A 26,742-nucleotide genomic window follows, 5' to 3' on the forward strand; every position below is an offset into this window, starting at 1 on the left:
CGTGGGCCCCCCGCGAGCGTGCGCCCCGAGACCCCACCCAGGCCGGCGCGGGGGCGGGGCGGCGCGCGCGCGCGGAGCGCACCGCAGTGCGGCCGGCGCTAGGACCCGCTGGGGCCGCCCAGGCCCAGGCGCCTCCCGCTGCACACCCCCCCATCCCCCGACCATCTTTCCCCCAACCCCAAAATGAGGAAACGGAGCAACTTGCTCCAAGTTGTGCAGCCCGGACCGCCTCGGGGTGCGCAGCCGGCTCGCGGGGGGACCTCCTGGGGCCGGGCGCGGGGCGCAGCTCGGGGGGGTCCCCTGAGCAGGTGAGCGCAGGTGGGGGACGCAAGGGTGGGCGCGGAAGCCCGGGAGGCCAGGGTGGAGGAGGCGAGGGCAGAGGGAGCCCCCCCCGGGGATCCCCAGGAGAGGAAGGTGCGCGCGCGGCGAGTGCGCAGCTGGGGCGCGAGTGGCCAGCGGCGTTCGGGCGTGGGGCGGCATGGGTGCGGGGGCTGGGGGCGGCGGCGCGGATGTTTTTCTGGGTGCGGGAGTGCGCGGTTACGCGCCCTGGGTGTGTGTGTGTGTGTGTGTGTGTGTGTGTGTGTGTGCCCCGCGCGTCCACGTGCAGGGCCGTGCGCGTGTGGCTGGCATGCGTGTGCACAGCCCTGCGCGCCCAGGTGTTCCAGCGCGGGCCTGGGTGGCGTGCGCTTGGGGGCGGGGGAGCAGGTGCAGGGGTTCCCTCGGCCCGCACCTGGACTGCACCTGGGGGCGCGCACCTGCCTGGGGCGGCGGGGGCATCCTTGGCTTCCCTCTGCATCCCGGGGCACCTGTGCGCAAGGCCCCTCCACTTTCCGTGGGTTCACCCTGCGCCCCGGGACCCTGGCCGGGGACAGAGGCAGGGTGCTGCCCAGCCACCTGTGGTGGGGGAGGGACAGGAGCTAGGCTCATGGTCCCAGCTGCCACCTGGGCCCAGAGATGGGGGTGCTGTGCCGGGGTTCCAGGGGCTGCTCTGGGGGTCCCCACCTGTGGCCCCTGTTCCACCTCCGGGCTCAGACGTGCTGGGGGAATGACCTTGAATCATGGGTTCCTATTTCTCTGTCCACTCGCGCAAAGAGGAAGCCGGCCTAGGTCAGGTCACACCCAGTCCTAGGTCAGGTCACACGGTGCAGCCGCCCACCCTGCCTGGCCTGACCCCAGCGCCACCGGCACCCCCCAGGGAAGAGACTCTTGGGGGCCCCTGGCGCCGGGAGGGTCACAGGTCGCCCCTGGACTTGTCCAGGAGGCTGCTGGTGCGGGCCCCGCCGCGGCCTGCACTGGAGCTGGCGGGAAGTGCTGGAACTTTGGGCCCAGCTCGTCTCTGCGCCCCCAGGTGAGCCCCGTTCCTCAAGCCCGGCCGTGTCTGAGCCAGGATGCCCACGGTGAGTGACCCTCGGCCGGGAGGGGCTGCAGGGTGAGGGTCCCCCGGCCAGGAGGGGCTGCAGGGTCCCCCACCAGGGGCGGGGTGTAGCGTGGGGTCCCCGTTTGGGAGCGGGGTGTAGGGTGGGGGTCCCCAGGCCAGGAGGGGCTGCAGGGTGGGGGTCCCCTGGCCAGGAGGGGCTGCAGGGTGGGGGTCCCCCTGGCCAGGAGGGGCTGCAGGGTGAGGGTCCCCAGGCCAGGAGGGGCTGCAGGGTGGGGGTCCCCCTGGCCAGGAGGGGCTGCAGGGTGGGGGTCCCCCTGGCCAGGAGGGGCTGCAGGGTGGGGGTCCCCAGGCCAGGGGCGGGGTGTAGCGTGGAGTCCCCGACCAGGGGCGGGGCGTAGCGTGGGGTCCCCGTTTGGGAGCGGGGTGTAGCGTGGGGGTCCCCAGGCCAGGAGGGGCGGGGTGTAGCGTGGGGTCCCCCACCAGGGGCGGGGCGTAGCGTGGGGTCCCCCAGGCTGCAGGGCGGGGTCCTGACCCGGCTCCCCCGCACCGCCGCGTCCCCGCGCACCCCGACAGCGGCGCTGGGCGCCCGGCACCCAGTGCATCACCAGGTGCGAGCACTCGCGGCCCAAGCCGGGGGAGCTGGCCTTCCGCAAGGGCGACGTGGTCACCATCCTGGAGCCCTGCGAGGTGAGGGGCGGGGCCAGGGGCCAGGGGCGGGGCTGGCAGGTCAGGGGCGGGGCCAGGGGCGGGGCTGGCAGGCCAGGGGCGGGGCTCGCGGGCCAGGGGGTGGGGCTTGCGGGCCAGGGGAATCCCTTGTTGGGGGCGGGCTCACATGACAGGGGTGGAGCTCCCGTGTCAGGGGCGGGGCTCGCGGGTCAGAGGGCGGGGCTCCCATGGGCGGGGCTCCCGGGACAAGGGCAGGGCCCCTGGGGGCGGGGCTCCCGGCGAGGGGCGGGGCTCCCGGCGAGGGGCGGTGCTCCCGGGCCCCGCTCACCCCTGCCTCCCGCAGAACAAGAGCTGGTACCGCGCCAAGCACCACGCCAGCGGCCAGGAGGGGCTGCTCGCGGCCGGCGCGCTGCGGGAGCGGGAGGCGCTGTCGGCGGACCCGAGGCTCAGCCTGATGCCGTGAGTGGGCGGGCTCTCGGGGGGCGGGGCCGTGGGCGGGGCGGAGCTCCCGGCGGGGCGGGGCTGCAGTAGGGGCGGGGCTGCGGGGCGGGGCTCCGAGAGGTCGTGCTCTGGGGGCGGGGTCCCTCGAGGGGCAGGGTTCCCATGGGCGCGGCTCGGGGCGGATCCCAACGCCCGCCCCGCCCACGCCCCGCCCACGCCCCGCCCAGCTGGTTCCACGGGAAGATTTCCGGCCAGGAGGCCGTGCAGCAGCTGCAGCCGCCCGAGGACGGGCTGTTCCTGGTGCGCGAGTCGGCGCGCCACCCCGGGGACTACGTGCTGTGCGTGAGCTTCGGCCGCGACGTCATCCACTACCGCGTGCTGCACCGCGACGGCCGCCTGACCATCGACGAGGCCGCGAGCTTCAGCAACCTCATGGACATGGTGGAGGTGCGGGCTGGCGCGGGGGTAACGCACCCCACACGGAGGACGGCACATCGCGCGGCCCCCGTCACCCCACAGGCCAAGGGCTAACCGCACGGTGCACCCCACAGACCCCTTACCACGGACCCCGTCACCCCACAGGCCAAGGGCTAACCGCACGGTGCACCCCACAGACCCCGTACCACAGACCCCGTCACCCCACAGACCAAGGGCTAACCGCACGGTGCACCCCACAGACCCCGTACCACGGACCCCACAGGCCAAGGGTTAACCTCATGGTGCACCCCACGGACCCCATACCCTACAGGCCCCACAGACCCCACAGACCCCACACCCTACAGACACCACGGACCCCACACCCTACAGACACCACGGACCCCACACCCTACAGATACCACGGACCCCGTACCCTACAGGACCCATGGGCCCCACATCCCACAGCCCATGGACACCACACCATGGACCCCATGGACCCCACCCCCACGGACCCCATGGACCCCACACCCCCTGTGCCTTATAGGGCACAGGGGGTGGGAGCATTCCTACCCTGGGGTGGGACCCTGAACCACCCACACCCTGCATACCACCCTGAGCACACCCTACCCTGGGAGGGAGGCAGAGGGGTGCCCAGCTCACCCAGCCCTCCCACCTGCACCCCACCAGCACTACAGCCGGAACAAGGGCGCCATCTGTACCAAGCTGGTGAAGCCCCGGAGGAAACAGGGCACCAAGTCGGCAGAAGAGGAGCTGGCTAAGGGTGGGCACTGCATGGGTGGGGTCAGTCGGGATGGTGGGGTCATCCTGGGCCGACGGGATCAGCCTAAACTGGTGGGGTCAGCCATGGCCAGTGGGGTCAGCCAGGGCCGGTGGGGTCAGCCAGGGCTGGTGGGGTCAGCCAGGGCCGGTGGGGTCAGCCTAAACTGGTGGGGTCAGCCAGGGCCGGTGGGGTCAGCCAGGGCTTGTGGGTCAGCCTGGGCCGGTGGGGTCAGCCTGGGCTTGTGGGGTCAGCCTGGGCTGGTGGGGTCAGCCAGGGCCGGTGGGGTCAGCCAGGGCTGGTGGGGTCAGCCTGGGCTGGTGGGGTCTGCCTTCCAGCTCCCAGGAACCGTGGAGCAGCCTCACATCAGGGTGACCATCCCCTTGGGGACCCCCAAGTCCACTCTGCCCCAGCGATGCCCCATCCCTGGAGGACTCCCAAGTCCACTCAGCAAGGCCCTGCCCCTCAGGGACCCCCAAGTCCACTCTGTCCCAGCGGGGGTTGGCCCCTGGGGCACCCAAGGGTCTGCCCTCTGCTGGGCTCTGAAGGCATTGCTGGGGACAGCGGCCGCCGAGTGTGTGTGTGTGTGTGTGTGTGTGTGTGTCCCTGGAGCCACCTGGCCAGTGGGTGGGCGGCGTCCCAGACCTTCCCCTGATCGGGCCTTTGCTCCACAGCCGGCTGGTTGCTGAATTTGGAGCATCTGACCCTGGGTGCGCAGATCGGGGAGGGCGAGTTTGGAGGTGAGGGGGCATGAGGCACCGGGAGGTTAGGGTGTGTGTGGACACACTGCAGATCACCACCCCACGCCCCCCACGTGCGCTGCTGGGGAACCAGGGGGTAACGGCAGCCCCAACAGGCACAGTGGCCAACCCCGCGTTCCCGGGCGGGGGATGGGTCCTGCACCTGCTGGGACTGCGCCCTGATTGTCCCTCCCTGAAATGATGTTTTTTCAAAGGATTTGTTTACTTGAAAGGCAAAGTTAGAGAAAGGTCTTCGATGTGCTGGTTCAAGCCCCAAGGGCCAGGCCAGGCTGAAGCCAGCTTAGGGGTCTCCCTGGGGAGCGTGGGGGGCCCACCTGCTGACTCCTGGGATGTACAGCAGCAGCAGGAAGTTGGGGTCCCCAGATTTCCTGAGTCTTCCCACCCACCCCGCCCCCAGCCGTTCTGCAGGGTGAATACCTCGGGCAGAAAGTGGCTGTGAAAAACATCAAGTGTGATGTCACAGCCCAGGCCTTCCTGGATGAGACGGCGGTCATGACGTGAGTGTGGGGCCTTGGGGGGCTGTGCATGGGGGTCCCTCGCTGAGGTCGTGATGCGAGTGTGGGGCCTTGGGGGTCTGTGCATGGGGGTCCCTCGCTGAGGTCGTGATGCGAGTGCGGGGCCTTGGGGGTCTGTGCATGGGGGTCCCTCGCTGAGGTCGTGCTGCGAGTGTGGGGCCTTGGCGTGCATGGGGCCGGCTGCCCTCACCACCACCCCCCTCTGCCCCTAGGAAGATGAAGCACCGTAACTTGGTACGCTTGCTGGGCGTGATCCTGCACCAGGGGCTGTACATTGTCATGGAGCACCTGAGCAAGGTGAGTGTGGGGGGCCGGGGCTGGGGCCACCCCAGGGTGGAGCCAAGCTGGGACCCGCCCACCAGCCTGCAGTTTCCCCCGACCCCACCCCCTCTGTCCTCCCAAAACAGGGCAACCTGGTGAACTTCCTGCGCACCCGCGGCCGGGCCCTGGTGAGCACGGCCCAGCTGCTACAGTTTTCTCTGTGAGTGGGGCAGTCGGGGTGTGGGCAGCAGGGTGGCCCAGGTCCAGGGACAGCTGTCTGCCGCATCCCCTCCCCGCCCCCTGCAGGCACGTGGCCGAGGGCATGGAGTCCGGCTGGTGGGCAGCGGGGTGGCCCAGGTCAGGGGGCGCCTCCTCGGAGCGTGCCACGTCCCCCACAGGCACGTGGCCGAGGGCATGGAGTACCTGGAGAGCAAGCGGCTGGTGCACCGCGACCTGGCCGCCCGTAACATCCTGGTGTCCGAGGACCTGGTGGCCAAGGTCAGTGATTTCGGCCTGGCCAAGGCTGAGCGCAAGGGACTGGACTCAAGCAGGCTGCCCGTCAAGTGGACGGCGCCCGAGGCGCTCAAGCAAGGGGTGAGCCTCCCACCGTCCCCCAGGGTGTATGTGGGGGGGGCCGGGGTCCTGCAGGACAGACCTGCCGAGTATCCCTGACCCCCCAGGGCAGGGTGACCACTGCCCTCCTTGGTGGGATTCAGAGTCTAGCCAGAGGGTCGGGGGGCATGGGGGAGAAAGGGGACGCCTGCTCACTGGGCCTCCGCCCACAGAAATTCACCAGCAAGTCGGATGTGTGGAGTTTCGGGGTGCTCCTTTGGGAAGTCTTCTCCTACGGCCGAGCTCCGTACCCTAAGATGGTGAGCAGGGCTGCGGGGTGGGGGACCTCCCCCACAAGGGTCCGTTTGTTGGGGTGCTGTGGCCTGACCCCGCTCCCGGCCCGGTACGCTCTGCCCGCAGTCGCTGAAGGAGGTGTCGGAAGCTGTGGAGAAGGGGTACCGCATGGAGCCCCCCGAGGGCTGCCCGGGCACCGTGCACGCTCTCATGGGCAGCTGCTGGGAGGCGGAACCCGCGCGCAGGCCGCCCTTCCGCAAACTGGCCGAGAAGCTGGCACGGGAACTGCGGGCTGCGGGCACCCCGGCCCAGGCGCCCGGTGCTGGGCAGGACGCTGACCCTGCCTCCTCCTCCAGTGCGCCCCGGAGCCAGGAGCCGTGACCCCCCAGGATGCTGCCCAATGGGCAGGGCAGCGTGCACACTGAGAAATCACTGCAGGTCGCGCCCTCTGCGTCTCTTTGTCCCCCGGGGCTGCCTCTGTCCCTCCTCACCCCTTGGCCCTGCTGCCCCCCAACCAGAGAAGGATTCTGGGTGCTACCTGCTGGTGGTCTGGAGGTTCCAGGGGCCCCCAACATCCCTTGCCATAAGCACACCCAGCAACCTGCTACTTCCAGATGCAAGCCCCAAGAGACAGGAATAGGGGGATCCAGCTAGGAGTGTCAGGGTTGTAGAACAGGAGCCCCTCAGGGTCCCAGCCCCCACCATGTCCCATGGAGAGGATGTTGTGGGGGGTCCCCTAAGGTTGCCTGGGGTGCTTGAGCCCATCAGGTGGAGGGTTGGCAGGACACTGGGTAGAGAAGGTGTGTCTGGGCCAGCCTGCGTCATCACAATGACAGGAAGGCTTGCTTGGAGGTCACTGGCCTGGGCTCTCCAACACCCTGCGTTCCCCCACCCACCCACTCTGCTCTGCACCCACGGTGAGATGGGCCCCTCATTGAGGCACCAGCCAGCTCAGGGCTGACCTTTCCCTGGGGACGTGGTAGAGAGACCCAGGACCGCAGGGCTGGAATCGCTGAGCCGTGCTGGCTGCCCACACTCAGCCATGGTGAGCAGGGTTCAGTCCCGAGCTGTGGGCCTGTGGGCCTGATGCCCACCCACGGCCAACCGGCTTGGCCCTGAGCCGCTGCCACCGGGGGCTGTGGCAGGAAGTCCCCAAGCCTTTGGGTGCCAGGTCTGGGAGGGCCCCGTGATGCATCAGGTTGTGGGGTGAGCTGGTGGCGGGGGCAGGCGCGTGCCCAGAGCCAGCCCAGCACAGAGACCTGGAGGTCCTGAGACGCTCTGGCCACGGGCACATCCCACCCGGGAGCCCAGAGCTGGAGGAGGTCCCAGGTAGCCCATGGCCCTTCCCCCGGCAAGTGGCAGCAGGTGTTTTGGGTGCATGGGCCCCTGGCAAGTGGCAGGAGTGGCTCGGGTGCCTGGGTCCCTGCACCTGTGTGACACCCGGATGGAGCGTCCCGTTTCTACCTGACCAGGCCCCCGCTGCAGCAGGCATTTGGGGAGGGAACTGGCAGATGGAAGCGTGCTGTCTCCCTCTGCCATTCAAATAAACGCATTTTTTTTTTTTTAAAGAAAGCAGGGCACTGAAGTGCGAGACGGAGAGGACTGCCCTCTCCCCAAGCCTCATGACTTCCACCCTCATCCCCTCCAGGCCGCCAGCCCTGGTGTTCTGGAGCCCCAGTCTCTGTGTGTTCCTGGTGGGTGGGTGGGCGGCCCCTGCTGCCGCCTTCCAAGCCAGCGTTCTAGAAGGATCCATCTCTTGGTCCTAGCTTCTCCCACTGAGGCTCCAGAGAGCTGTGTGTTGCATCTTGACCGCACCAGGAGCTGGGAGTGCCGTGGGGACCTTCACGTATGCGCGGGCGGTCAGCCCTCCGAGGGGACCCTCCCATGTGGGTACTGCTTCCAGTCCTGGCTGAGCCCCCCACTATGCTTGTGCCCCTGGAGCTCCGTGAGTGAGCCAGGGGACAGATGTTCTGTTGCTCGCTGCTCACATGGTTGGGTCCTGGGGAAACAGGTGTGACAAGAGGACTGCCCGTGGTCTCCACCGTGGGTGCCAGATCCCAGCCCTGCCCTGGGGCAGCCACATGGGGGACCTTGGTGAATCACCTCAGGTTAATCCTGCGGCCCCGACCACCCAGCAGACAGACTGATGGCCAGGCCACTGGAAATGGGTGATGGGTGCTTGGCAGGTGTGCAGAGGGCGGTAGGCGGTCCTGGGCATAGGCGAGTAAAGGATGGGAGAGAGAGAGAGATGGGGGAAGAGGCCTCCGGGGGCCCAGCCGGTCCAACGTGGACAGGAGTGGGGATGGGGGGCCCAGCCGGTCCAGCGTGGACAGGAGTGGGGATGGGGGGCCCAGCCGGTCCAGCGTGGACAGGAGTGGGGATGGGAGGTGGGAGATGGACAAATGACAGCCACTGTGGGGGAGAGGAGAACAGGACGGTCCCTCCGACCAGGTTCCCGAGCCCCAGCATGAGGCTGGCGGCCAGGCCAGGTGCAAGGAGGTCGGCTGGGCCAAGTGCCACCGCAGCCACACGACCTTCAACACGCACCAGCTGCGCCAGGTGGAGCAGCCTGGCACTACCTACCAGCTGGTGGCCGGTGGGGTGCACCTGCTGTGGGCAAGGGCGAAGGGATGGGGCAAGAAACATGGCAGGGGAGGGCAAGGGGACAGGGCAGGTACAAGGGAGGGTGAGGGGACAGGGTGGGTGGCAGGTGGCAGGTGCACTCACAGCAACCCCCCGCCGCTCTCCAGCTGTGGTGCAGCCTGGGGCCTGTGGGTATCTGAGACCCCAGCCTGCCCTCGGCCAGCCCTCCGGCAGCATCTCTGCGGCTGCTGGCCAAGGAGCACGCACAGGGTTCACAAAGGGCCTGGCCGCTGACGACAAGGAACTCAGCCGGCCAGTGTCCCTGCCCCGCTGCCCCGGGCCACCCTCACAGGGGCAGGATGTGACCCAAGACTCCTGGGTGCCTGCTGGTTCCCCTGTCCGTCCAACGTGTCTGGGTGGGTCAGCTGAGGAGGCTCCCAGGCAGGGAGGCCCCATCATGGATTGGAGGCAGACCCCACAGGGCTGCTGCCGGGTCCATGGCCTCCGCTCACCCACTGAACGCCTCTGGACAGGGTGGGAGGTGAACTCGGCCGGGGCACCAGGCAAGGCCGTGGGCGGTCAGGGCCGGGCCAGGGAACCAGGTGAGGCTGCAGGCGGCCAGGGCCGGCCGGGGCTAGAAGCGAGGGATGTGGGTCTAGGCAGGCCTCGCTGAGACTCCCCTGCAGGAGTGGGCAGGATGCAGCACAACACTGGGGCCTCGGGGTGCACACACGGAGCTTTACTGGGGAGTGAGGAGGCGCCCGTCCCCCCCAGCCCTCGGTCCCCCTACAGCCTCTTGTTGCGGCTCAGCCTGTTGTGCCTCCAGATGTTGTGCTTCCGCAGCAGCCGCCAGTACTCGCGGCTCTCAGGATCCAGCTCCTCCAGCTTCTTAGGGGGCCCCACGTTCATCTCGAAGAGCCTGGAGGGGTGCAGGTGGGGCTCAGAGCTGAGGGGTGACCCCAGGGGCCACCCCACCTCTCCTTCCTGACCCCCAGGTATACCTGCTATCTTGGTAGGAAGGCACTCCCGCCCACGCTAGTCCTGGCCCCCATTCCTCCCAGGACCCCAACCCCTCCCAGGCCCCCGTCCCTCCTTGGACCCCCATCCCCTCCCAGGGGACCGCACTGCCCACGCTGGTCCTGGTCCCCATCCCTCCCAGGACCCCAGCCCTCACTGAGGGACCCCATCCCCTCCCGGACCCCCGTCCCTCCCAGGGGACCCCACTGCCCATGCTGGTTCTGGCCCCCATCCCTCTCTAGGCCCCCATTCCTCCCTGGACCCCAGCCCTCACTGAGGGTCCCCATCCCCCCAGGGGGTCCCACCACCCACAGGGTTCACTCACCATGCTGGGTACTCGGCATCCGGCCTCAGGGCCACGTCAGGGCCCTCCTTGTAGATGTTAACACCCATGGCGTGGGTGGTGAGCCGCACGGGGTCAGTGCACACCTCTGGGTCCTTGAGGGCCTCGCCCACGGCGCCACCTTTGCTGCCCTTGGAGACTGGGGAGACGGGGTGTGGTGGCAGGTGTTAGCTGGGGCTGGACCTTGCCCCCACCCGCAGGCCCACCCATCCCCACTGGGACTCACCCATCCCCACCGGGCGGCAGGCACCCACCCACAGGCACACCCGACCACAGCGGGCAGCAGGCGTCCACCCACAGGCCCACCGCACGGACGTGGTCAGCGGGTCCGTGTCCCCCACCCGGGGTCAGCGGGTCCGTGTCCCCCACCCAGGGTCAGCGGGTCGGTGTCCTCCACCCAGGGTCAGCGGGTCGGTGTCCCCCACCCAGGGTCAGCAGGTGTCCGGGCTCACCGGGGACATCCCTGGGCGGGTGGGCGGGGCCAGGACATTGACACCTGTCACTCAGCATGCCTGGTCCCGCGGACCGCGCCTGCGCACAGAGCCTCTGGGGGGGCGGGGCTAGGACACTGACACCTGTCACTCAGGATGCCTGGTATCGAGGACTGCGCCTGCGCAGCGGCCTGCCCTCCGCCTGAGTGGCGCCACGTGACTCCAGGATGCGGCGCCTGCGCACTAGTCCCGTCCCCGAGAACCCGCCATCCCCATCTTGGTCCCGGGCTAGACCCGCTCACCCGGTTTCTTAGCGTAACCGCGCGCCGACAGCGACGCGGGCGAGACGCCAACTCGGGGCGCCCAGACGCCCCAGCCGGCGCAGGCCCGGGCGGCCCCGACAAGGCTCCTGCCCGCCATGACGTCTGCACGTGTGCGCGCCTGCGCTTACGTCACTGGTCCGCAGCTGTGTGGGAGTTGTAGGCCGCCTGGTGATTTCTGGGAAATGTAGTCCTCGCTGTGTTCCTGCTGTGACTGGTCTGAACCGGCTCCCCCTGGGCGCGTCATCTTGTCTCCCTGACCGGAAGTCCGCTTGTCGCGACTGCTGGTTGTTCCTCTGTGGCGTTTTCCAGCCCTGTTTTTGACCCTCTGCCCTCCCCTGGGGTAACGACACAATCATGGCACACAGGCCGGCGAAGACCAACCCCACGTTATTAGTAAATCTGAGGGCCAGTCCGATCTCCCACGGCAGGATTAGAACCCGCGATGCCACGCACTTGCGAGAACTACATTTCCCAGCAGGCGCCGCGGGCCGCGCATGCTCGTTGGGCCGGGTTCTGCCAGGACGGAGGAGCCGGCCAGCCGGGGCTTGACGGACGTGGTGTCCGCGCCGGCTCGGGGCGCACAGGGTCGAAGCAGGACCGGCCGGGGCCGCGGAGTGACGGACGTGAGTGTCCCCGACGCGGCGTGGACGTGGGGGGCATGGGAGGTCCTGCTGTGGGGTCCGCGCTGGCGGGGCTGGGGGCCTGGACCCGAGTGGACAGGGCGCTGGGCGGGGCTGCGGTCCACGTCACGGGGAGGACCGGGAGGCCGGGTGGGGGCTCGGACCTGCTGACCCTGCCCACTGACCCCGGGTGGGGGCTCGGACCTGCTGACCCTGCTCACTGACCCCGGGTGGGGGCTCGGACCTGCTGACCCTGCCCACTGACCCCGGGTGGGGGCACGGACCTGCTGACCCCGGGTAGGGGATGTGGGACCCACTGACCCTGGGTGACGTGACACAGTACCTCCTGACCCCGGGTGGGGGATGTGGGGCCCGCTGATCCTGGTGGCTTGACACAGCACCTGCTGACCGTGTCTGTAGGCTGACCAGTACAAGGGTGTTTCCCAGTGTGCTTGTCCAGGCAACCCACTTGACCCCTGCACTCTCTCTGTTTCATGAAGATGCCGGCATGAGCTCGGGCTCCAGCCATGGACTTCCTGACGACCCCGCCGCCCGCCGCCGGGCCTCCGCCCATGGACCTGGAGGAACCCGCGGATGCTCCTGTGCCCTGCGACAGCCTCACCCCTACAGGCCAATGGGACCCAGAGTCGGGCAGCCCAGGGCACATGGAGCTAGACGGGCCAGGCCTGCGAGACCTGGTGCGGCACTTCGAGGCACTGCCGGGGAACCTGGGGGACCTCGCCCCGGATGCAGCGCCCTGCCCCCTGCATGTGGCCACAGGCCTGGGCCAGGCGTCCCAGGGGCCCGCCGACGCCCACGGGCTGCTGTCAGCCGAGGCCGGCCGGGACGACCTGCTGAGCCTGCTGAGGTGTGACAGTGCGCCTTCCCTGCCCGGACCCCAGGGCCTTTCGGAGCCCCCCCTGTACCTGCTGCAGCCCCCCGAGGACCCACCCGAGGAGCCCATCCCGCCGGAGTGGACGGTGAGGGCCGCTGCGGAGGGGGACGGCAGCCGGAGTTCCAGCAGCTCCCCGGAACCCTGGCTGGAGACGGTGCCCCTGGTGGGGCCAGAGGAGCCGCGGGCCGGCACCCAGGTAGGGCCCACCCTGCCGTGCGGTCCTCGCTGTCCCGGAATCGAGTGGGGGCCGCTCAGTGCCTGGTTTCTTCTGTCCTCTTGCAGAGCCCTGAGGCCCTGGCCTCGTGCCCTGCCCTGCCTCATGGTGAGTGTCCCTGCCACCCTGGGGTGCTGGGGGGCCTGTGGCCGCAGTGCCTGCCCGTGTGGACATGGGCAAGAGACAGCCCTCCTGGTTGGGGGAGAGACAAAAGCCGGCCTGGGGAATGTTCTGAAGTGAATGGGGTGCCGTCATCTGTCTGAGTTCTAGTCACACCCCCCCCTGCCACCACACGTGCATTGCCCACATGGCCACAGCAGTCGGAGCCGGGCCAGGCTGCAGCCAGGAGCCCATCTGGTCTCCCCCATGGGGGCAGGGGCCTGTGCACGTGGGCCATCCCAGAGTCTGTCAAACCCAGCTATGCTGTGAGCACGAAGTGTTATAGTGTAGTTGCATGTAGTCCTGGGACCGGGCAGCAGTGGCCGGGGTTAACATTTTCCCATGGAGTGTCCCACTTAGAACTAAAGAGCTGGAACATTCTGTCTGGTTCTGGCTGGCTTGGGAGTCCTGGAACATTGGGGCTCCAAGCTGGGCTGAGAGGGAAGGAGCGTGCTCCTGCAGCCACTGGGACTCCAGGTCCAGTACCACATGGACAGTGTGGCCCCGTGGGCCACCGGGAGCCCCGAGAATCTTCAATGCCAGGGACATCTGGGGGCCTGGAACTCTGGCCCAGCAGTCCTAGCTGAGAATTCTAGAACATGGGGCAGCTGGCCATCCAGGGGGGTTGCTACGGCTCCACACGATTGTGTTTGGGATGGGGAGCCGGACTGGGAGATCCCGCCCTGGGAAGGGAGGCGCGTGGGCACACAGCCACCTGGGCGGAGCTGGCCGGTTACCCTGACCCTCTGCTCGCTGCTACCCCCAGTGCCCGGGCCCTGCGACCACGAGGACCTCCTGGACGGCGTCCTGTTCGGGGCCAAGTACCTGGGCTCCACCCAGCTGCTGTCGGAACGGAACCCGCCCCCCAGCACCCGCATGGCACAGGCCCAGGAAGCTGTGGACCGCGTCAAGGTGAGGCTGGACTGCACCTGCTGTGGGCGGGGCTTCCGAGAGTCAGCGGGGCCGGCGGAACCCCCACCCTTGCCCCCTGTGCTCCTCAGGCGCCCGATGGGGAGACACAGCCCATGACCCCGGTAGACCTCTTTGTGTCCACCAAGAGGATCAAAGTCTTGATGGCCAACGCCCAGGTACCGACCACGGCATGGGGGCGGCGGGAGCAGCTTGGGGGTCCCCGGGGGCGGCGGGAACAGCGTGGGGGTCCCTGAGGTTTCCCGGCAGCGCCCCCCCCAGCCCATCTCCCGCCCACAGGAGGCCTTGATGGACCACGCCCTGCAGACCATCTCCTACATAGCTGACATCGGCCCGGTGCTCGTGCTGATGGCGCGGCGGCGGCTGGCCCGGAGCACCAGGCCGCAGGAACGTGAACGCCGCCTCTACAAGATGCTGTGCCACGTGTTCCACGCGGAGGACGTGAGCGGGGGCTGCTTCCCAGCAGGGTCCACCCGGGGCTCCGTGGGGCAGGCATGGGACACGGTTGTTCCCGACACGGTTGCTCCCCACACTGCCCGCAGGCCCAGCTCATTGCACAGGCCATCGGCCAGGCCTTCGCCGTGGCCTACAGCCAGTTCCTGCGGGAGAATGGCATTGACCCCAGCCAGGTGGGCTCCCGGCCCCGGGCCACCAGCCCCGGCCACTTGCACAATGGGGACCTGGACCATTTCTCCAACAGTGAGAACTGCCGGGAGGTGAGCCGGCTGCCACGGAGCGGGCCGGGGCTGGGGGAGGAGGGGTGGACAACCCTCAGCTCTGGGGATCCCCGTGTCCTCGGCAGGTGCACATTGAGAAGCGGCGGGGTGAGGGCCTAGGCGTGGCCCTGGTGGAATCCGGCTGGGGCTCGCTACTGCCCACGGCGGTCATCGCCAACCTGCTGCATGGTGGGCCGGCTGAGCGCTGTGGGGAGCTCAGCATTGGGGACCGGGTCACCGCCATTAATGGGGCCAGCCTGGTGGGGCTACCGCTGGCCGCCTGCCAGGCCGCCATCCGTGTGAGTACCCATGGGGAGGGGAGGCGTCTCTGCCTCCCCGTTAGCCCGTGTGCCCCTGGGTGAACGGGGGCGTGGGGTGCTGTCTCGTGCCAAGCTGGGTCCAAGCTGGCTCGCGGCCTGCAGGAGGTGAAGTCGCACACAGCGGTCACCCTGAGCATTGTCCACTGCCCGCCCGTGACCACGGCCATCATCCGCCGGCTCCACTCACGGGAGCAGCTGGGCTTCTGCGTGGAAGATGGCGTTGTGAGTGTGGTGGGATGAGGGGGAAAGGGGAAAGGTGCCTCCTGCCTGGCCCCCCTGAGATCCATGCCCTGCCTGGGTTCTGCCCACCCTTCCCCCCAGATCTGCAGCCTTTCCCCTCACCTCCATGCCCATCCTGGGTTCCCCTCACCTCCATGCCCATCCTGGGTTCCCCTCACCTCCATGCCCCATCCTGGTTCCCCCCCAGATCTGCAGCCTTTCCCCTCACCTCCATGCCCCATCTTGGGTTCCCCTCAGCTCCATGCCCCATCCTGGGTTCCCCTCACCTCCATGCCCATCCTGGGTTCCCCTCACCTCCATGCCCATCCTGGGTTCCCCTCAGCTCCATGCCCATCCTGGGTTCCCCTCACCTCCATGCCCCATCCTGGGTTCCCCTCAGCTCCATGCCCATCCTGGTCCCCCCCAGATCTGCAGCCTTTCCCCTCACCTCCATGCCCCATCCTGGGTTCCCCTCAGCTCCATGCCCATCCTGGGTTCCCCTCACCTCCATGCCCATCCTGGGTTCCCCTCACCTCCATGCCCATCCTGGTTCCCCTCAGCTCCATGCCCATCCTGGGTTCCCCTCACCTCCATGCCCCATCCTGGGTTCCCCTCACCTCCATGCCCCATCCTGGGTTCCCCTCAGCTCCATGCCCCATCCTGGGTTCCCCTCACCTCCATGCCCCATCCTGGTTCCCCCCCAGATCTGCAGCCTTTCCCCTCACCTCCATGCCCATCCTGGTTCCCCTCAGCTCCATGCCCCATCCTGGTTCCCCCCCAGATCTGCAGCCTTTCCCCTCACCTCCATGCCCATCCTGGGTTCCCCTCACCTCCATGCCCATCCTGGGTTCCCCTCAGCTCCATGCCCCATCCTGGTTCCCCCCCAGATCTGCAGCCTTTCCCCTCACCTCCATGCCCCATCCTGGGTTCCCCTCACCTCCATGCCCATCCTGGGTTCCCCTCACCTCCATGCCCCATCCTGGTTCCCCCCCAGGTCTGCAGCCTTTCCCCTCACCTCCATGCCCATCCTGGTTCCCCCCAGATCTGCAGCCTTTCCCCTCACCTCCATGCCCCATCCTGGTTCCCCTCAGCTCCATGCCCCATCCTGGTTCCCCTCAGCTCCATGCCCATCCTGGTTCCCCTCACCTCCATGCCCATCCTGGTTCCCCTCACCTCCATGCCCATCCTGGTTCCCCCCAGATCTGCAGCCTTCTCCGCGGGGGCATCGCTGAACGCGGGGGCGTGCGCGTGGGACACCGCATCATTGAGATCAATGGGCAGAGTGTGGTGGCCACGCCCCACGCCCGCATCGTGGAACTGCTCACCGAGGCCCATGACGAGGTGTGCATGTGCAGGCGGGCGCGGCTGGGCAGACCGGGACACCCCCCCCAGCCCTGGGCCCAGCCCTGAGCTCCGCCTCCCCGCCACCCCAGGTCCACATCAGGACCATGCCGGCCGCCACCTACCGCCTGCTCACGGGCCAGGAGCAGCCAGTGTACCTGTGATGGCCACCCCCTGCCCACCTGAAGTGCCTTGCCCGCCCCTCCTCGGCTGGCCGCCCCCTGCCCACCTGAAGTGCCTTGCCCGCCCCTCCTCGGCTGGCCGGGGCCCCAGAGGAATCCTGGCCCTAATTATTTTCTGATATAAAAATCCTAAAAGCTCATCGGTCTCGCGGCTGTTCCTCTGGAAGCTACTAGAAGCCGGTAGGTACTGCGAAAATAGTTTATGCCGGGTCGGGAGGGGATGGAGTGAGAGAGGAGAGAGGAGGAGACGGGGTCACAGGTCGGTGGCCGGGCCCCAGCTGTAGGCTTCATCCGAGGAGGACTCGGCGTCCCTGGCGTGCGTGAACTTTCTCCTCAGGGCCTCCCGCTCGTAGGTCCTGGGGCCAGGGAGAGGGATTGCAGCTGAACAGGGAGGCCAGGGGCCCCAGACCCAAGCCCCAGGCCAAACATCCCTCCTCTGGGAAGCCTTCCCAGCCATGCCTGGGTCCCGGCTGCTTGGCTCTGGGCACACAATTGTTCTAGAAACTTCCACACCCCTGAGCCTAAGCCCGAGGGTATGCAGGTTCCTGCCCGCCCAGGGGAAGGGCCGGCGGCTCCTACCTCATGCTGTCCTGTCTCCTCTGGCCTTGGGCGTGGCGTCCGTCCACCTGCAGCAGAGACGGGGCTGAGACCCACCAGCCCCTCGCCCAGCACTACCTCCCACAGGCTGCCCGATCTCCCACCTGCTGATTCACTCCCTGAGTGCCCTCAGCAGCCAGGGCTGGACCAGGCCGCAGTGCACGGCTCCAACAGGCTTCAGTGTCACTGCTGTATGCCAGGTCCGTGAGCAGGGAGCTGAGTCACAGGCGGAGACCCCCAGAACTCCAGACTAGTCCATGCATATACCCCATGGCCAGGACCTCCCCCAGCTCACCTGGGCCTCCTCAGGAGCTGGAGTTCTCTCATGCCTCGGGCTCTGAGGTTCGTCTGCCAGGTGCACAGGCTCCGAGGAGCGGGCCAGGGCCGGAGCTGGGGGCCCCGTGGCATCTACGCCCTCGCCGTCCGTGTAGCCTTCGCCGTCCGTGTAGCCTTCGCCGTCCGTGTAACCCTCGCCATCCGTGTAGCCGCCGCCCTCGCCGTCCGTCTCATAGTCGCTGTTGACCCGACTATCACAGCTAAGGTCAGCCGAGCTGTCGGCCAGGCCGCGGCGGGGCAAGTCGAGGTTCTCCTCCGAGGTGTCCAGCTGCAGGACACGCAGACGGGCAAGACTTCCATCCCAGCCCCGCGCCTGGCCACAAGATGCCACCCGCCCACACGCACCCCTCACCCAAGGATGAACCGTAACCGCAGCCCCAGGAGCAGACCTGAGCCCCGCAACCCCTCTCGCACCCAAGCCCGGTACCTGGTCCTCAGCCGTCCAGATGGGCCGTGCCTGCTGCTCCCGGATGACCGCCTGCAGCTCTTGGAACCAGCTCTGGCTGTTACCCAACAGGGGGACGGTGGCTGCGGGCAGGCAGGGAGCGTCCATGAGCCCAGGCCCGTGCTGGCCACCTCCCCCGATGTCCCACGCCAGCCTACCCGTGAATAGATGGCTGTGATGCTTGCGCAGTTTCTGGGCCTGCCCATAGAGACGGCGGCTGCTGCGGCGGGAGGCAGGCGCCAGCCACTCCCGCAGGGACTTGAGGGCTGCGCGGCTCTCGGGGGCGCAGAAGACCACAATGGGATAGTACTGCACGTAGTTGAGGCGCTCGATGGCCGAGGGAGTCACATCCAACAGCGCGTGCTTGTCCTGGGGTGGGATACGCAGAGCAGTCCGGAGTCTGAGCAGACCCCAGCTGCCCGCACCTGCCATCTGGGATGCCTGCGCTCACACCTGCCGCCGGTCCACCTCTGCCACCTACAGGGGAGGGAGCCCGGGCAGGGCCCTGCTCACCTTCTCGGCAATGACCCGCACGGCGTCCAGCTTGATGACTTTCGAGGGACTGTCGGGCCTCAGCACGCTCTCTGGGGATGGGGGGGGATGGTGGAAGGACTGGCAATGGTCGAAGCGCAGCTCTGACCCCGTATACCCTCCCACCCACTCCACTGCTGCCCTCTCTGTCAGCAGTGTGACACCCTAGGGTCCCTCCATGCAGGTGCCATGCTCCTGGGAGGGGCACAGTGCAGTGTGGGGGTGGACCACATTGCCTGACCATGGTGGGAACCCCCAGGCAGCTTCGCCCTCAGCGGACATGTCTGTGGGAAACCTGGTTCCCAGTCTGTGACACCCCACAGATGCAAGCCTCACCCTTCTCTGCCACCTCACCAAGATGGCCCCCAGCAGGCACTGGGGCTGTGATGGAGACCCACACCCACCAGGCTGGGGCAGGGGGCTCCGAGCTGTCCACCTCTGGGAGGGCTGGGGCAGGAGGGGCTCCGGGCCGTCCACCTCTGGGGGGGCTGGGGCAGGAGGGGCTCCGGGCCGTCCACCTCTGGGGGGGCTGGGGCAGAAGGGGCTCCGAGCCGTCCACCTCTGGGGGGGCTGGGGAAGAAGGGGCTCGGAGCCGTCCACCTCTGGGGGGGCTGGGGCAGGAGGGGGGTCTGTTTGTCCCCATGCAGGGAGATTTCCCACCTGCAATTTCAAACTGGTCCGGCATCTCGGCCACCAGCTTGTGCATCGCAATGTCCGTCACAGGCCCCAGAATCACCACCGGGCGCTTGAAGCTGGCTGGGGGGAGGGTGACAGAGGAACAACCCACCTCAGGACTCCCACCAGGTCCCCCTTCCCGCTTCCACTCCAGTGACCAACCCCCGAGTGTCCATGGCAGCCCAGCAGGACTACAACTCCCAGCAGACCTTGCAGCGCGATGCTCAAGTGACCAGGCGCATGGCCGACCTCGCGTTGCCCCTTTGCCCCTCTGACTAACTCAAGCAGCTCGGGCCTCACCTTCCCGCAGCACCACTCGCTCGTAGGGCGGGTAGTGGCCCTGCTTGGTCAGCGCGGACAGGTCCTCGCGGCTCCTCTGGGTGGTCCGCTTGGCCCCGCGACGCAGACCCCGCAGCCGCCAGAACTCGGCCCGGGCATTGGCGCTGCCGGCTGAGCCAGGCGCAGCCCCCATGGCACGCTGGGCGGCCTCCAGGCTGGCCAGCTGCTCGGCCCTGGGCAGAAAGAGGGGGACGGGGCATCTGAAGGCCTGGGCAGCAGGGGTCCACTGGCCCACCAGGGCTGGCCATGCCTGCATCCCCGGGGCAGAGGGGGGTTCAGGGTCCTGCGGGTCCTGCATCCCCGGGGCACAGGGGGCTCAGGGACCCACAGGGAGATGGGCGAGGGTCCTGAGTGTGACCCCCAGGGACATAGCATGGACACGGGAGAGGGTCCACCATTCCTGGGGGCAGGAGCCCAAGGAGGTACCACCTTTGGCAGCTGGGAAGGGAAGGGGAGAACCCCAGGAGGCCCTTGCCCGGCAAGGACTGTGTGGTCACCGGGAGGAGAGCCGTGTAGGGGGCCCCCCACCCATGGGTGTGACTAAGCAGTTGAGGGCACAGGTGGCCCGAGGGGCGATGCCTACCTGCTTTGGTTGGGGATGACGCCACGCTCCTGCTCACGGAGGTCACGTCCCATGCGCGCCGCCAGCCAGTATCCCCCTCGGCTGTGTCCAGCGGCCGGGTACAGCGTGTCCACCACGTGGAAGACGTCCCCACGCGTGAAGCCCAGGCCGGACGGCGGGTTCGGTTCCAGCTCAAAGTGCGTGCGGATGTAGAAGGAGTCACCCACGCGGGACTGGACCATCTTCCGAAAGACTGGAGTGTTGGGGTGAGGGGCAGCTGGGTGAGCCTCTGGGGGGGCCACTGCGCTTCCCCAGGGAGTGGCGGTGGTGGGGAGAGCACACATGGGGTGTCACCCCAGGGGACACGGGGAGGGACCCAGCCGCGTTTGGGTCCACCTCAGGGCACATGGGAAGGACCTGGCTAAGCACTGGTACACCCCAGGGGCACGGGAAGGGCCCGGCCGCACGCAGGTGCACCCCCCGCACACCCACGCACTCACTGTCCTGCTTTCGTTGTGTCACCAGCTCCATCTCCTTGCCCGGGGGGAGTCCCAGCAGGAACTGCACGGCCTCCTCCCGCGTCAGGTTTCGGAAAGGTAACTCATTCACCTGCCGGGGGTCAAGTGAGTCCTATGCCTTCCAGCTGCCCAGCCGGGGCTGCAGGGGTCAGCGCCGAGTGCTGGGCGGATGTGGACATGCGTGCAGGTGCTCAGGCAGGCAGCCCTGAAGATGGCTTAGGGGGGACGCCCACCTTCCCTGCATGGTACAAGACCCAGCCTTGCTCGCACCGGGGCCCTGCACCCACGAGGGAGACCCCGGATGGAGCTCCTGGCTCTGGCCTGGCCCAGCCTTGGCTGCTGTGGGCATCTGGGGAGTGAACCAGCAGGAGCTGGGACATCTCAAAAATCCGCTATCCCTCGGGACCTGGTCAGTCCCTCACGGTGATGGGCAGGGGATGGACCACCCGTCCCCAGTCACCTGCAGGATCTGATCGCCTTCCTGGATGCCCTGGCCGTCTGCCGGGCTGCCCGCCTGCACCCCGGACACAAAGATGCCCACGTCATTGCCCCCGGCCAGCTTCAGCCCGATGCTCGTGCCCTTGGGGAAACGGACGACCCGTGTGTCCGGGCTGTACCTGCCGTGGGACATGGGGAGGGACGGAGTCAGGTCTGGGGGGTGGGGCATGTTGCCCCATGGGGCGCCCAGAAGGGCTGGGAGTGTGCGCACCCGCGGTCCAGCGTGCTCTCTGCACTGTCCACGCTCTGTCTGCTGGGCACCCTGTAGAGGTCGTAGCCACCGTGCCCGGGCGAATCTGCAAGGGCCAGCAGGGCGGTGGTTTCTTGGGGGGTCCTGTCCCTTCCTGCCCCCCTCAGCAATGTCCTCCCTGCCCTCACAAAGGCTTAGGTGGACCTCAACCTGCCCTGCCAGACACAATCTCGCTCTCCAGCCCCCTCACCTGGCAATGCCCACCCCGGCCCTCCACCCATGGCCCTGCCTGGCGACCCCTGCCCTCTGCCCATGGCCCTGCCCAGTGACCCTGGCCCTCCAGCTCTGGCCCTGTCTGCCTCCCCAGCTCTCTGCCCAGGGCCCTGCCCAGCGACCTTGGCCCTCCAGCTCTGGCCCTGCCTGCCTCCCCAGCTCTCTGCCCATGGCCCTGCCTGCCTCCCCAGCTCTCTGCCCAGGGCCCTGCTCAGGGACCCCCAGCCCCGCTCACCTGCTCCTGTCCCGGTCCTGGAATCCACTGACCGTTCCCGCTGTCGTCGTGGAGGTGCCCGACGCTCCCTGGTAGAGACAGATTAACAAGAGGGGACTTTTTTTTTTTTTTTTTTTTTAAAGACACCGTATTTGAAAGCAAACACAAAAATCTTCTATCTGCCTGTTCACTCCCCTATCATCCCATCAGCCAGGCGGGAGCCAGGCGCTCCATCCGGGACTGGGTGCACACAGCGGGGAGCAGGGCTTGAATCCAGGCCCTCAATGTGGGCTGTGGGCGTCTCCTCCACGCGGGCTTGTGTCAGCACCGGTGGGATTCCTCGGCAGCATGCCGCATCCTACGCTAGGTGACCTCGTCTTATGGGATGCAGGATCCAAGTACGGCTAACCACGGTGGCTGTTGTATCCGAAAGCTACAGAGGAGCCGGTGTTGTGACGTTGGTGGCTGGTTCCAGTCCCGGCTGCCTCACTTCTCATCCAGCCCTCTGCCAACATACCCCGGAAGCAGCAAGGGCCCCCGTGCCCACAGGGGTCCCAAATGGCGCTCCTGGCTCCCGGCCCAGCTCTGGCGGCTTGGATTGGAGCCAGCAAGTGGAAGCTCTCTCCAGCTCTCCCAGCCGCAGCAGGGCACAGGGAGACAGCTGCACGCCAGGATCTGACCTTGGGTGGACTCAGTGCCTCCAGGGCTGACCCATTGCCAGCCAGGTGTGTCTTGTTGTGGTGGCGCCAGCTGGCCAGGCCAGGGCTTGGGTCCAGGACTGGGTGTGACTGCCCAGACACAGGGGTGTGGCTCTGGCTTGGCTGGGAGAGCCACGGAGGCCGGGGCTGGGGTACCACGCTGACCCCCCACGGGGTTTGTGGTTCTGGCTTGGCTAGGAGAATTGCAGAGGCCACACCAGAGTGGTGGGCCAAGCCACGTCCCCTCCCCTTCCTACCCATGGTGGGGGGTCATACCGAGGGGAGCCGGCCGAACTGGCATCTGAGCTCCTCTGTCCGTGCCGGGGTGGCTGTGGGACGTGGGACGGCGGCGCCTGTGACAGCTCCGAACCGAGTTCTGAGATGTCTGTGTGGGGAGAGGGGATGCCTTGTCAGCCGACTGGGCCCATGGCCTGGTCAGGAACGTGGGGGCGTGGGGGTGGTCTCCGGCCTGGCCCCTCACCCTCCAGAAGGGAGTTGTCACTCTCGCTGTCGCTGACAGCCGGCGGGAGGTTGACCAGAAACTGTCTCCGGTCCCGCAGCACCAGCAGCGTCAACCTGCCCTCCGACTTCTCAATCAGGCGCCGTGTGTCGTCCAGTGACAGGTTCTGGCTGGATACCCCGTTGATCTGGGGGGGGGGACCCGGGAGTGAAGGGGCAGAGAGTGCGTGAGGGGGACTTGGATATTCACATCCCCAGCCTGCTGAAAAGAGACACTTCCTGGGGGAGCACAACGGGGTCCCTCCCCTGCCCCAGAGGTGCCTCGGGAGTCAGCTGGCAGCTCCCTCCACCAGCCGCGGTGGCCCCCCTGGAATGCACGGGAGGAGGGGGATGACCAGCTACTCCCCAGGAGGCACTGGATGCAGACGTTGGCAGCTGGGGATGTGGGTGGGGGCAGGTGGCAGGGCCATAGGGTTGCCGGCTCCAGTGGGGCCAACCAGCATGGCTGTGAGCCCCGGTCTGCGTGCCCACTGACCCCACACGCATGGCTCACCTGCAAGACGAGGTCGCCCTCCTGGAGCTCTTGGCTGCGCGCGGCCAGGCCCGATTCTGTGATGTGTTTGATGAAGATCTGACTGCCTAGCTGGACCCCGAACTCTGAGGGGAGGCGTGGGGTGGACACTGAGGCAGGGTCCACATCTCCCTTCCCAACACCCCATGACATCACATGCCCCGCCCCTGCCTGGGTTGCAATGCCAACAGTTCAGAGCAGTGGGGGAGGGGAGGGGTGGAGGTGATGACCAGGTCCCCCGTGGCCCTCCCTGTCCCCGTGTCCGTCCCCTGCCCCAGGTCTCCAACGGTGCTCCGCCCTCACCTTCTTCTTCCTTCCGCCTCACCAGCACCGACGTCACGGGCCGTGTGATCACGTCCTGCCGGGGCAGCCGCTTGAAGCCGGACACCAGGGCCAGCCCGTTGGCCTCGGAGTCGGCACCGGGGCTCCTGCGCCCGTGAGTGCCCACCTGGCTACGGCGGCCGGCCCGTTGCCGCCGGGAGCGCCCACCACCCCAGGAACGCCCTGAGCCGCTGGAGGAGTCGCCCTCGTAGCCTTGGCCGTGATCAGCCTCCTCCAACTGCTGCCCATCCTCATCATCTGAATCCAGGCGCCCGGAGCCCGAGGGGCCGGCCTTGGTGGCGGGTAAGTGCACCCTCCGTGGCCGCTTCACCGTCTGTGGGGGGCGTAGACAAGGAAGTAGAGTCAGTGGGATGCCCTGCGTGGTCCTGGGCAGGTTCCTGTGTGGTCCCAGACCTGCTGCCTGGGGGCGCCCATGGCCGGTTCAGCCCCCCAACCCCTGTGTGGTCCCAGACCCACAGCCTCCCCCGCGGTCCCTCACCACGTTGGCCATCTTGGCACAGGTTTTCAGGATCTGAATGGCGAAGGTGGATGGGACATTTTCCATAGAGACGCCATTTACCATGACGAGGTGGTCGCCGGTCCTGCCGGAGGAGGGTGGGGTTCTGGTGCCTGGGTGACGTCTGGTCTAAGTGACCCCCAGGAGGAGGACGGCGGGGGGGTGGGGGCGGACATAGGGACATGTACTGTTGTTTAACTGTTAGAAAGTTCTGGAGCCGATGCCATCGCACAGTGGGTTAAGCTGCCATAAGCAGTGCCAGTATCCCCTGTGGGCATCTGTTCAAGTCCCAGCTGCTGCACTTCCAATCTAGCTCCCTGCTCCTCCTGTGCCTAGCAAGGCAGAAGAGGAAGGTCCCAGTGCTGGGGCCCTGCACCCAAGCAGGAGACCTGAATGGAGCTGTTGGCTTTGGCCCAACCCTGGCTGGTGTAGGCACTTGCGGGGCGAACCAGCCTGTGTCTCTAAGCCTGCTTGTTGGGTCAGAGGGGCTCAGCAGTATCACCCGACAGCCCCTTGGGACCCAAAGTCAATTTGCCCACTCTTGGGGCATTCTGGGAAGGATGGACCAGGAAGTGTCCCAGGGGAACTGGGCTGGCTCTTGGCCAAAGCCGTGCGAGTGTTGACCGAGCAGGCAGGTGCCAGGCAGCGGCCATGGCCCGCCCCAGGCCCGCTGCCCAGAACTCACTGTAGCCGGCCCTCGGCTGGGCCTCCAGGCACCACGTCGGACACCACCACGGAGCCACCACCGGGTCGGTCGCGGCCTCCTCCGGACAGGGCAATGCCAAAACCTCGGCGGGGGTCCTGCGGGAGCAGCAGGCGGGAGAGTTGGACCATCCCCGCCCCGCACTAGACAGGGGCTGACCCCACGCCCGCAGGAGGGCGTGCCTCACCTTGTAGATGGTGGCAGTGTGCTGTTCCCAGATGGTCATCTCCTCCATGCTGGCCACCTGCGGGGGACACGGGGGCAGGTGGGCACAAGGGCCACACAGTCCAGCTGGATCCTCCCTTGACCCAAGCCCAGGGTCACCCCAGAGTCTGGGTCAGGGGTTCTTGCCCAGGGTGGAGGCCCAGGGGTGCCCCTGAGTGGGGTGCCTTGCTCTGTCCAAGTCTGTGTCCCTCGGCGTCCTCGGCGTCCACGCCTGGCCCTCCATGCTCAGGTCCTCCAGCTGTTGCTCTCATCCCCAAACCCCTGCACATCCCACAGCCACTACTGGGGGGGAGGGCGGAGCGCCTGGCGCCCCTGAAGCAGCCACAGGGGCCCCTCAAGGTTGCAGGCTCAAAGCTGCCCAGGGATTGGGGGTGTGTGGGGGGCTGAGCTCTCTAGCTCCGGAACTGTGCTTCCAGGGACCACGGGAGGACTTGGCGCCCTGGGAACCAGGCCCTGGCGGGTGGAGGGGTGGCGCAGGTGGCCTGGGCTTGTCCCAGCTTGCGTGGCCTCTGTTCCATCGAGCTCCCCCACCCCCACCCCCGCCTTGCTGCTGCCCATCGCCAGCAACTGTGAAAACAAGCAGATTCTGTCCAGTCGCCCCGGATATACAGCGCACCCGCCACCCACAGCCCAGGGGCCCAAGGGGCATCGCCTTGCTCCTCCAAATCCCCAGGCCGCTGTGTAGCGAGCCCACCCCCTGGCCCCCTGGCAGGCTCAGCGGGGGTCCCGGTAGGGAGGCGTGGCCCTCACGGCACCAAGCACGGGGCAGAACAAAGGACACTGGGACAGGTGCGTGTTGGTCCCGCCCTCGGCCAGGTGAGCCCAAGGGGCGTGGCCTCCATCCCCTCCCCCTCAGGCACCTGCAGGACACAAACAGCGAAGTATGGGGATGCCTTCCCAGGCACCCACATGGAGACAATGGTCTGAGCGGGAGGTGGGGCAAGGAATTCTCCCTGACGAAGGGGATTGTGGGAGCTGCCCCTGGGGTGAGGGATCAGGAACCAAGGTCCAGCCTGCCTGGCTGTCTTGGTCCACCCTGGGGGCATTCCATGCGGTGGGAGACCACCCCCCCCCCAACCCCAGCCAGCCACTGCACGCCTGAAGAAAGCTGAACCTCAGGCCAGGCCAGCTTCCCGCAGCCCCGTGACCGTGTGTACACAGCAGGCACCTGATAAACGGGTTCCAGCCCGCACGGGAGTCTCAGCCCGGAGCCCACCCTGAAGGACGCACGGGGTGCCCCACTGGAAAGGACACTGGCCCATATCACAGGTGGGGCAGAGGAAGGGAGAGGCCCAGAACCACGTGGGCAGAATCTGAACCCAGGTCTGCCCGGCAGTGGGGGGGAGCGGGCAACGAGGCGGTGGAGGGGAGCGGGGTCAAGGGGTGCTTAGGAGACAGCTCTGGGTGGAGAAGGGGCAAGCTCCATTTCCCCATGGGGCCTGCAGGGTGCTGGGAGGTGGGGACAGCCCGGCGCAGTCCACACCCGTTACTTGCCTGGAATCTCACGGCCATGGTGCACCCCGGGGCTCCCCCACAAGCCCCTGTCCGAGATGGGGGGCACCCCCGAGATCAGTCAGCCGGCCCCCACCCCAGGGGGAGGAGAGAGTCTAGTCTCTCCTTCTCTCCCCGGCGGCACCTGCTCCTCTTCCTCCTCCTGGGTTCCACGGGCTCCGCCCCCACGAGCAGCCACGCCTCTGGGAAGCCAGGGGCCTCA

The 26,742-nt window shown here is 67.7% G+C and overlaps 4 protein-coding genes across 6 annotated transcripts; 2 read left to right on the forward strand and 2 right to left on the reverse strand.

The window, feature by feature from the left end:
* The first annotated feature begins 281 nt into the window (after positions 1-281).
* On the forward strand, positions 282-6,548 carry MATK (megakaryocyte-associated tyrosine kinase). 3 transcript variants are annotated; one of them, XM_040990462.1, is made up of 13 exons: positions 282-308; positions 1,349-1,397; positions 1,952-2,065; positions 2,388-2,503; positions 2,713-2,932; positions 3,590-3,683; positions 4,355-4,420; positions 4,839-4,938; positions 5,169-5,253; positions 5,364-5,437; positions 5,616-5,811; positions 6,003-6,089; positions 6,190-6,548. In XM_040990462.1, the coding sequence occupies exons 2-13, from the start codon at positions 1,389-1,391 to the stop codon at positions 6,442-6,444; spliced, it is 1,416 nt and encodes a 471-aa protein (XP_040846396.1). In that variant the 5' UTR covers positions 282-308; positions 1,349-1,388; the 3' UTR covers positions 6,445-6,548. The 3 variants fall into 3 exon arrangements, with proteins under 3 accessions (XP_040846396.1, XP_040846397.1, XP_040846394.1); XM_040990463.1 differs by lacking the exon at positions 282-308 and adding an exon at positions 943-1,107; XM_040990460.1 differs by lacking the exon at positions 282-308 and having other exon boundaries at positions 1,313-1,397.
* A 2,822-nt stretch (positions 6,549-9,370) lies between these two features.
* Positions 9,371-10,867, reverse strand: MRPL54 (mitochondrial ribosomal protein L54). The gene is made up of 3 exons (XM_040990464.1): positions 10,740-10,867; positions 9,989-10,145; positions 9,371-9,565 (listed from the first exon to the last, which is right to left on the reverse strand). Exons 1-3 carry the CDS (start codon positions 10,855-10,857, stop codon positions 9,433-9,435), a joined length of 408 nt encoding a protein of 135 aa, XP_040846398.1. The 5' UTR covers positions 10,858-10,867; the 3' UTR covers positions 9,371-9,432.
* A 283-nt stretch (positions 10,868-11,150) lies between these two features.
* On the forward strand, positions 11,151-16,492 carry APBA3 (amyloid beta precursor protein binding family A member 3). Its single transcript, XM_040990459.1, has 11 exons — positions 11,151-11,383; positions 11,881-12,471; positions 12,558-12,597; positions 13,415-13,560; positions 13,650-13,736; positions 13,858-14,019; positions 14,121-14,294; positions 14,381-14,593; positions 14,717-14,836; positions 16,034-16,174; positions 16,267-16,492. Exons 2-11 carry the CDS (start codon positions 11,908-11,910, stop codon positions 16,336-16,338), a joined length of 1,719 nt encoding a protein of 572 aa, XP_040846393.1. The 5' UTR covers positions 11,151-11,383; positions 11,881-11,907; the 3' UTR covers positions 16,339-16,492.
* Positions 16,493-16,560: 68 nt separating this feature from the next.
* On the reverse strand, positions 16,561-26,540 carry TJP3 (tight junction protein 3). The gene is made up of 22 exons (XM_040990306.1): positions 26,523-26,540; positions 24,991-25,047; positions 24,786-24,901; positions 24,083-24,185; positions 23,566-23,917; positions 23,245-23,348; positions 22,714-22,879; positions 22,490-22,617; positions 21,556-21,595; positions 21,069-21,153; positions 20,820-20,976; positions 20,342-20,450; positions 19,863-20,094; positions 19,241-19,452; positions 18,926-19,021; positions 18,248-18,318; positions 17,893-18,103; positions 17,717-17,817; positions 17,446-17,557; positions 17,249-17,403; positions 16,936-16,982; positions 16,561-16,712 (listed from the first exon to the last, which is right to left on the reverse strand). The coding sequence occupies exons 1-22, from the start codon at positions 26,538-26,540 to the stop codon at positions 16,610-16,612; spliced, it is 2,775 nt and encodes a 924-aa protein (XP_040846240.1). The 3' UTR covers positions 16,561-16,609.
* Positions 26,541-26,742: the final 202 nt, after the last annotated feature.

Source organism: Ochotona curzoniae, unplaced genomic scaffold, assembly GCF_017591425.1.
Source record: "Ochotona curzoniae isolate NIBS_2020 unplaced genomic scaffold, NIBS_Ocur_1.0 contig_605, whole genome shotgun sequence".
Taxonomy (NCBI): domain Eukaryota; kingdom Metazoa; phylum Chordata; class Mammalia; order Lagomorpha; family Ochotonidae; genus Ochotona; species Ochotona curzoniae.

What these genes read in the sequence shown, in the direction of transcription:
- MRPL54 (XM_040990464.1), bottom strand. Translation starts at nt 10,857, where the DNA reads ATGGCGGGCAGGAGCCTTGTCGGGGCCGCCCGGGCCTGCGCCGGCTGG. An exon ending in CGGTTACGCTAAGAAACCGG is followed by an intron (nt 10,146 to 10,739) that starts GTGAGCGGGTCT and finishes CCGTCTCCCCAG; the next exon opens with TCTCCAAGGGCAGCAAAGGT. An exon ending in GATGCCGAGTACCCAGCATG is followed by an intron (nt 9,566 to 9,988) that starts GTGAGTGAACCC and finishes GCACCCCTCCAG; the next exon opens with GCTCTTCGAGATGAACGTGG.
- MATK (XM_040990462.1), top strand. An exon ending in CCGAGGCTCAGCCTGATGCC is followed by an intron (nt 2,504 to 2,712) that starts GTGAGTGGGCGG and finishes CGCCCCGCCCAG; the next exon opens with CTGGTTCCACGGGAAGATTT. An exon ending in AGAAGAGGAGCTGGCTAAGG is followed by an intron (nt 3,684 to 4,354) that starts GTGGGCACTGCA and finishes TTTGCTCCACAG; the next exon opens with CCGGCTGGTTGCTGAATTTG.
- APBA3 (XM_040990459.1), top strand. Translation starts at nt 11,908, where the DNA reads ATGGACTTCCTGACGACCCCGCCGCCCGCCGCCGGGCCTCCGCCCATG. An exon ending in GTGCCCTGCCCTGCCTCATG is followed by an intron (nt 12,598 to 13,414) that starts GTGAGTGTCCCT and finishes TGCTACCCCCAG; the next exon opens with TGCCCGGGCCCTGCGACCAC. An exon ending in ACGTGTTCCACGCGGAGGAC is followed by an intron (nt 14,020 to 14,120) that starts GTGAGCGGGGGC and finishes CACTGCCCGCAG; the next exon opens with GCCCAGCTCATTGCACAGGC.
- TJP3 (XM_040990306.1), bottom strand. An exon ending in CCAGCCGAGGGCCGGCTACA is followed by an intron (nt 24,186 to 24,785) that starts GTGAGTTCTGGG and finishes CTCCTCCGGCAG; the next exon opens with GACCGGCGACCACCTCGTCA. An exon ending in TCACAGCCATCTATTCACGG is followed by an intron (nt 17,818 to 17,892) that starts GTAGGCTGGCGT and finishes GCCTGCCCGCAG; the next exon opens with CCACCGTCCCCCTGTTGGGT.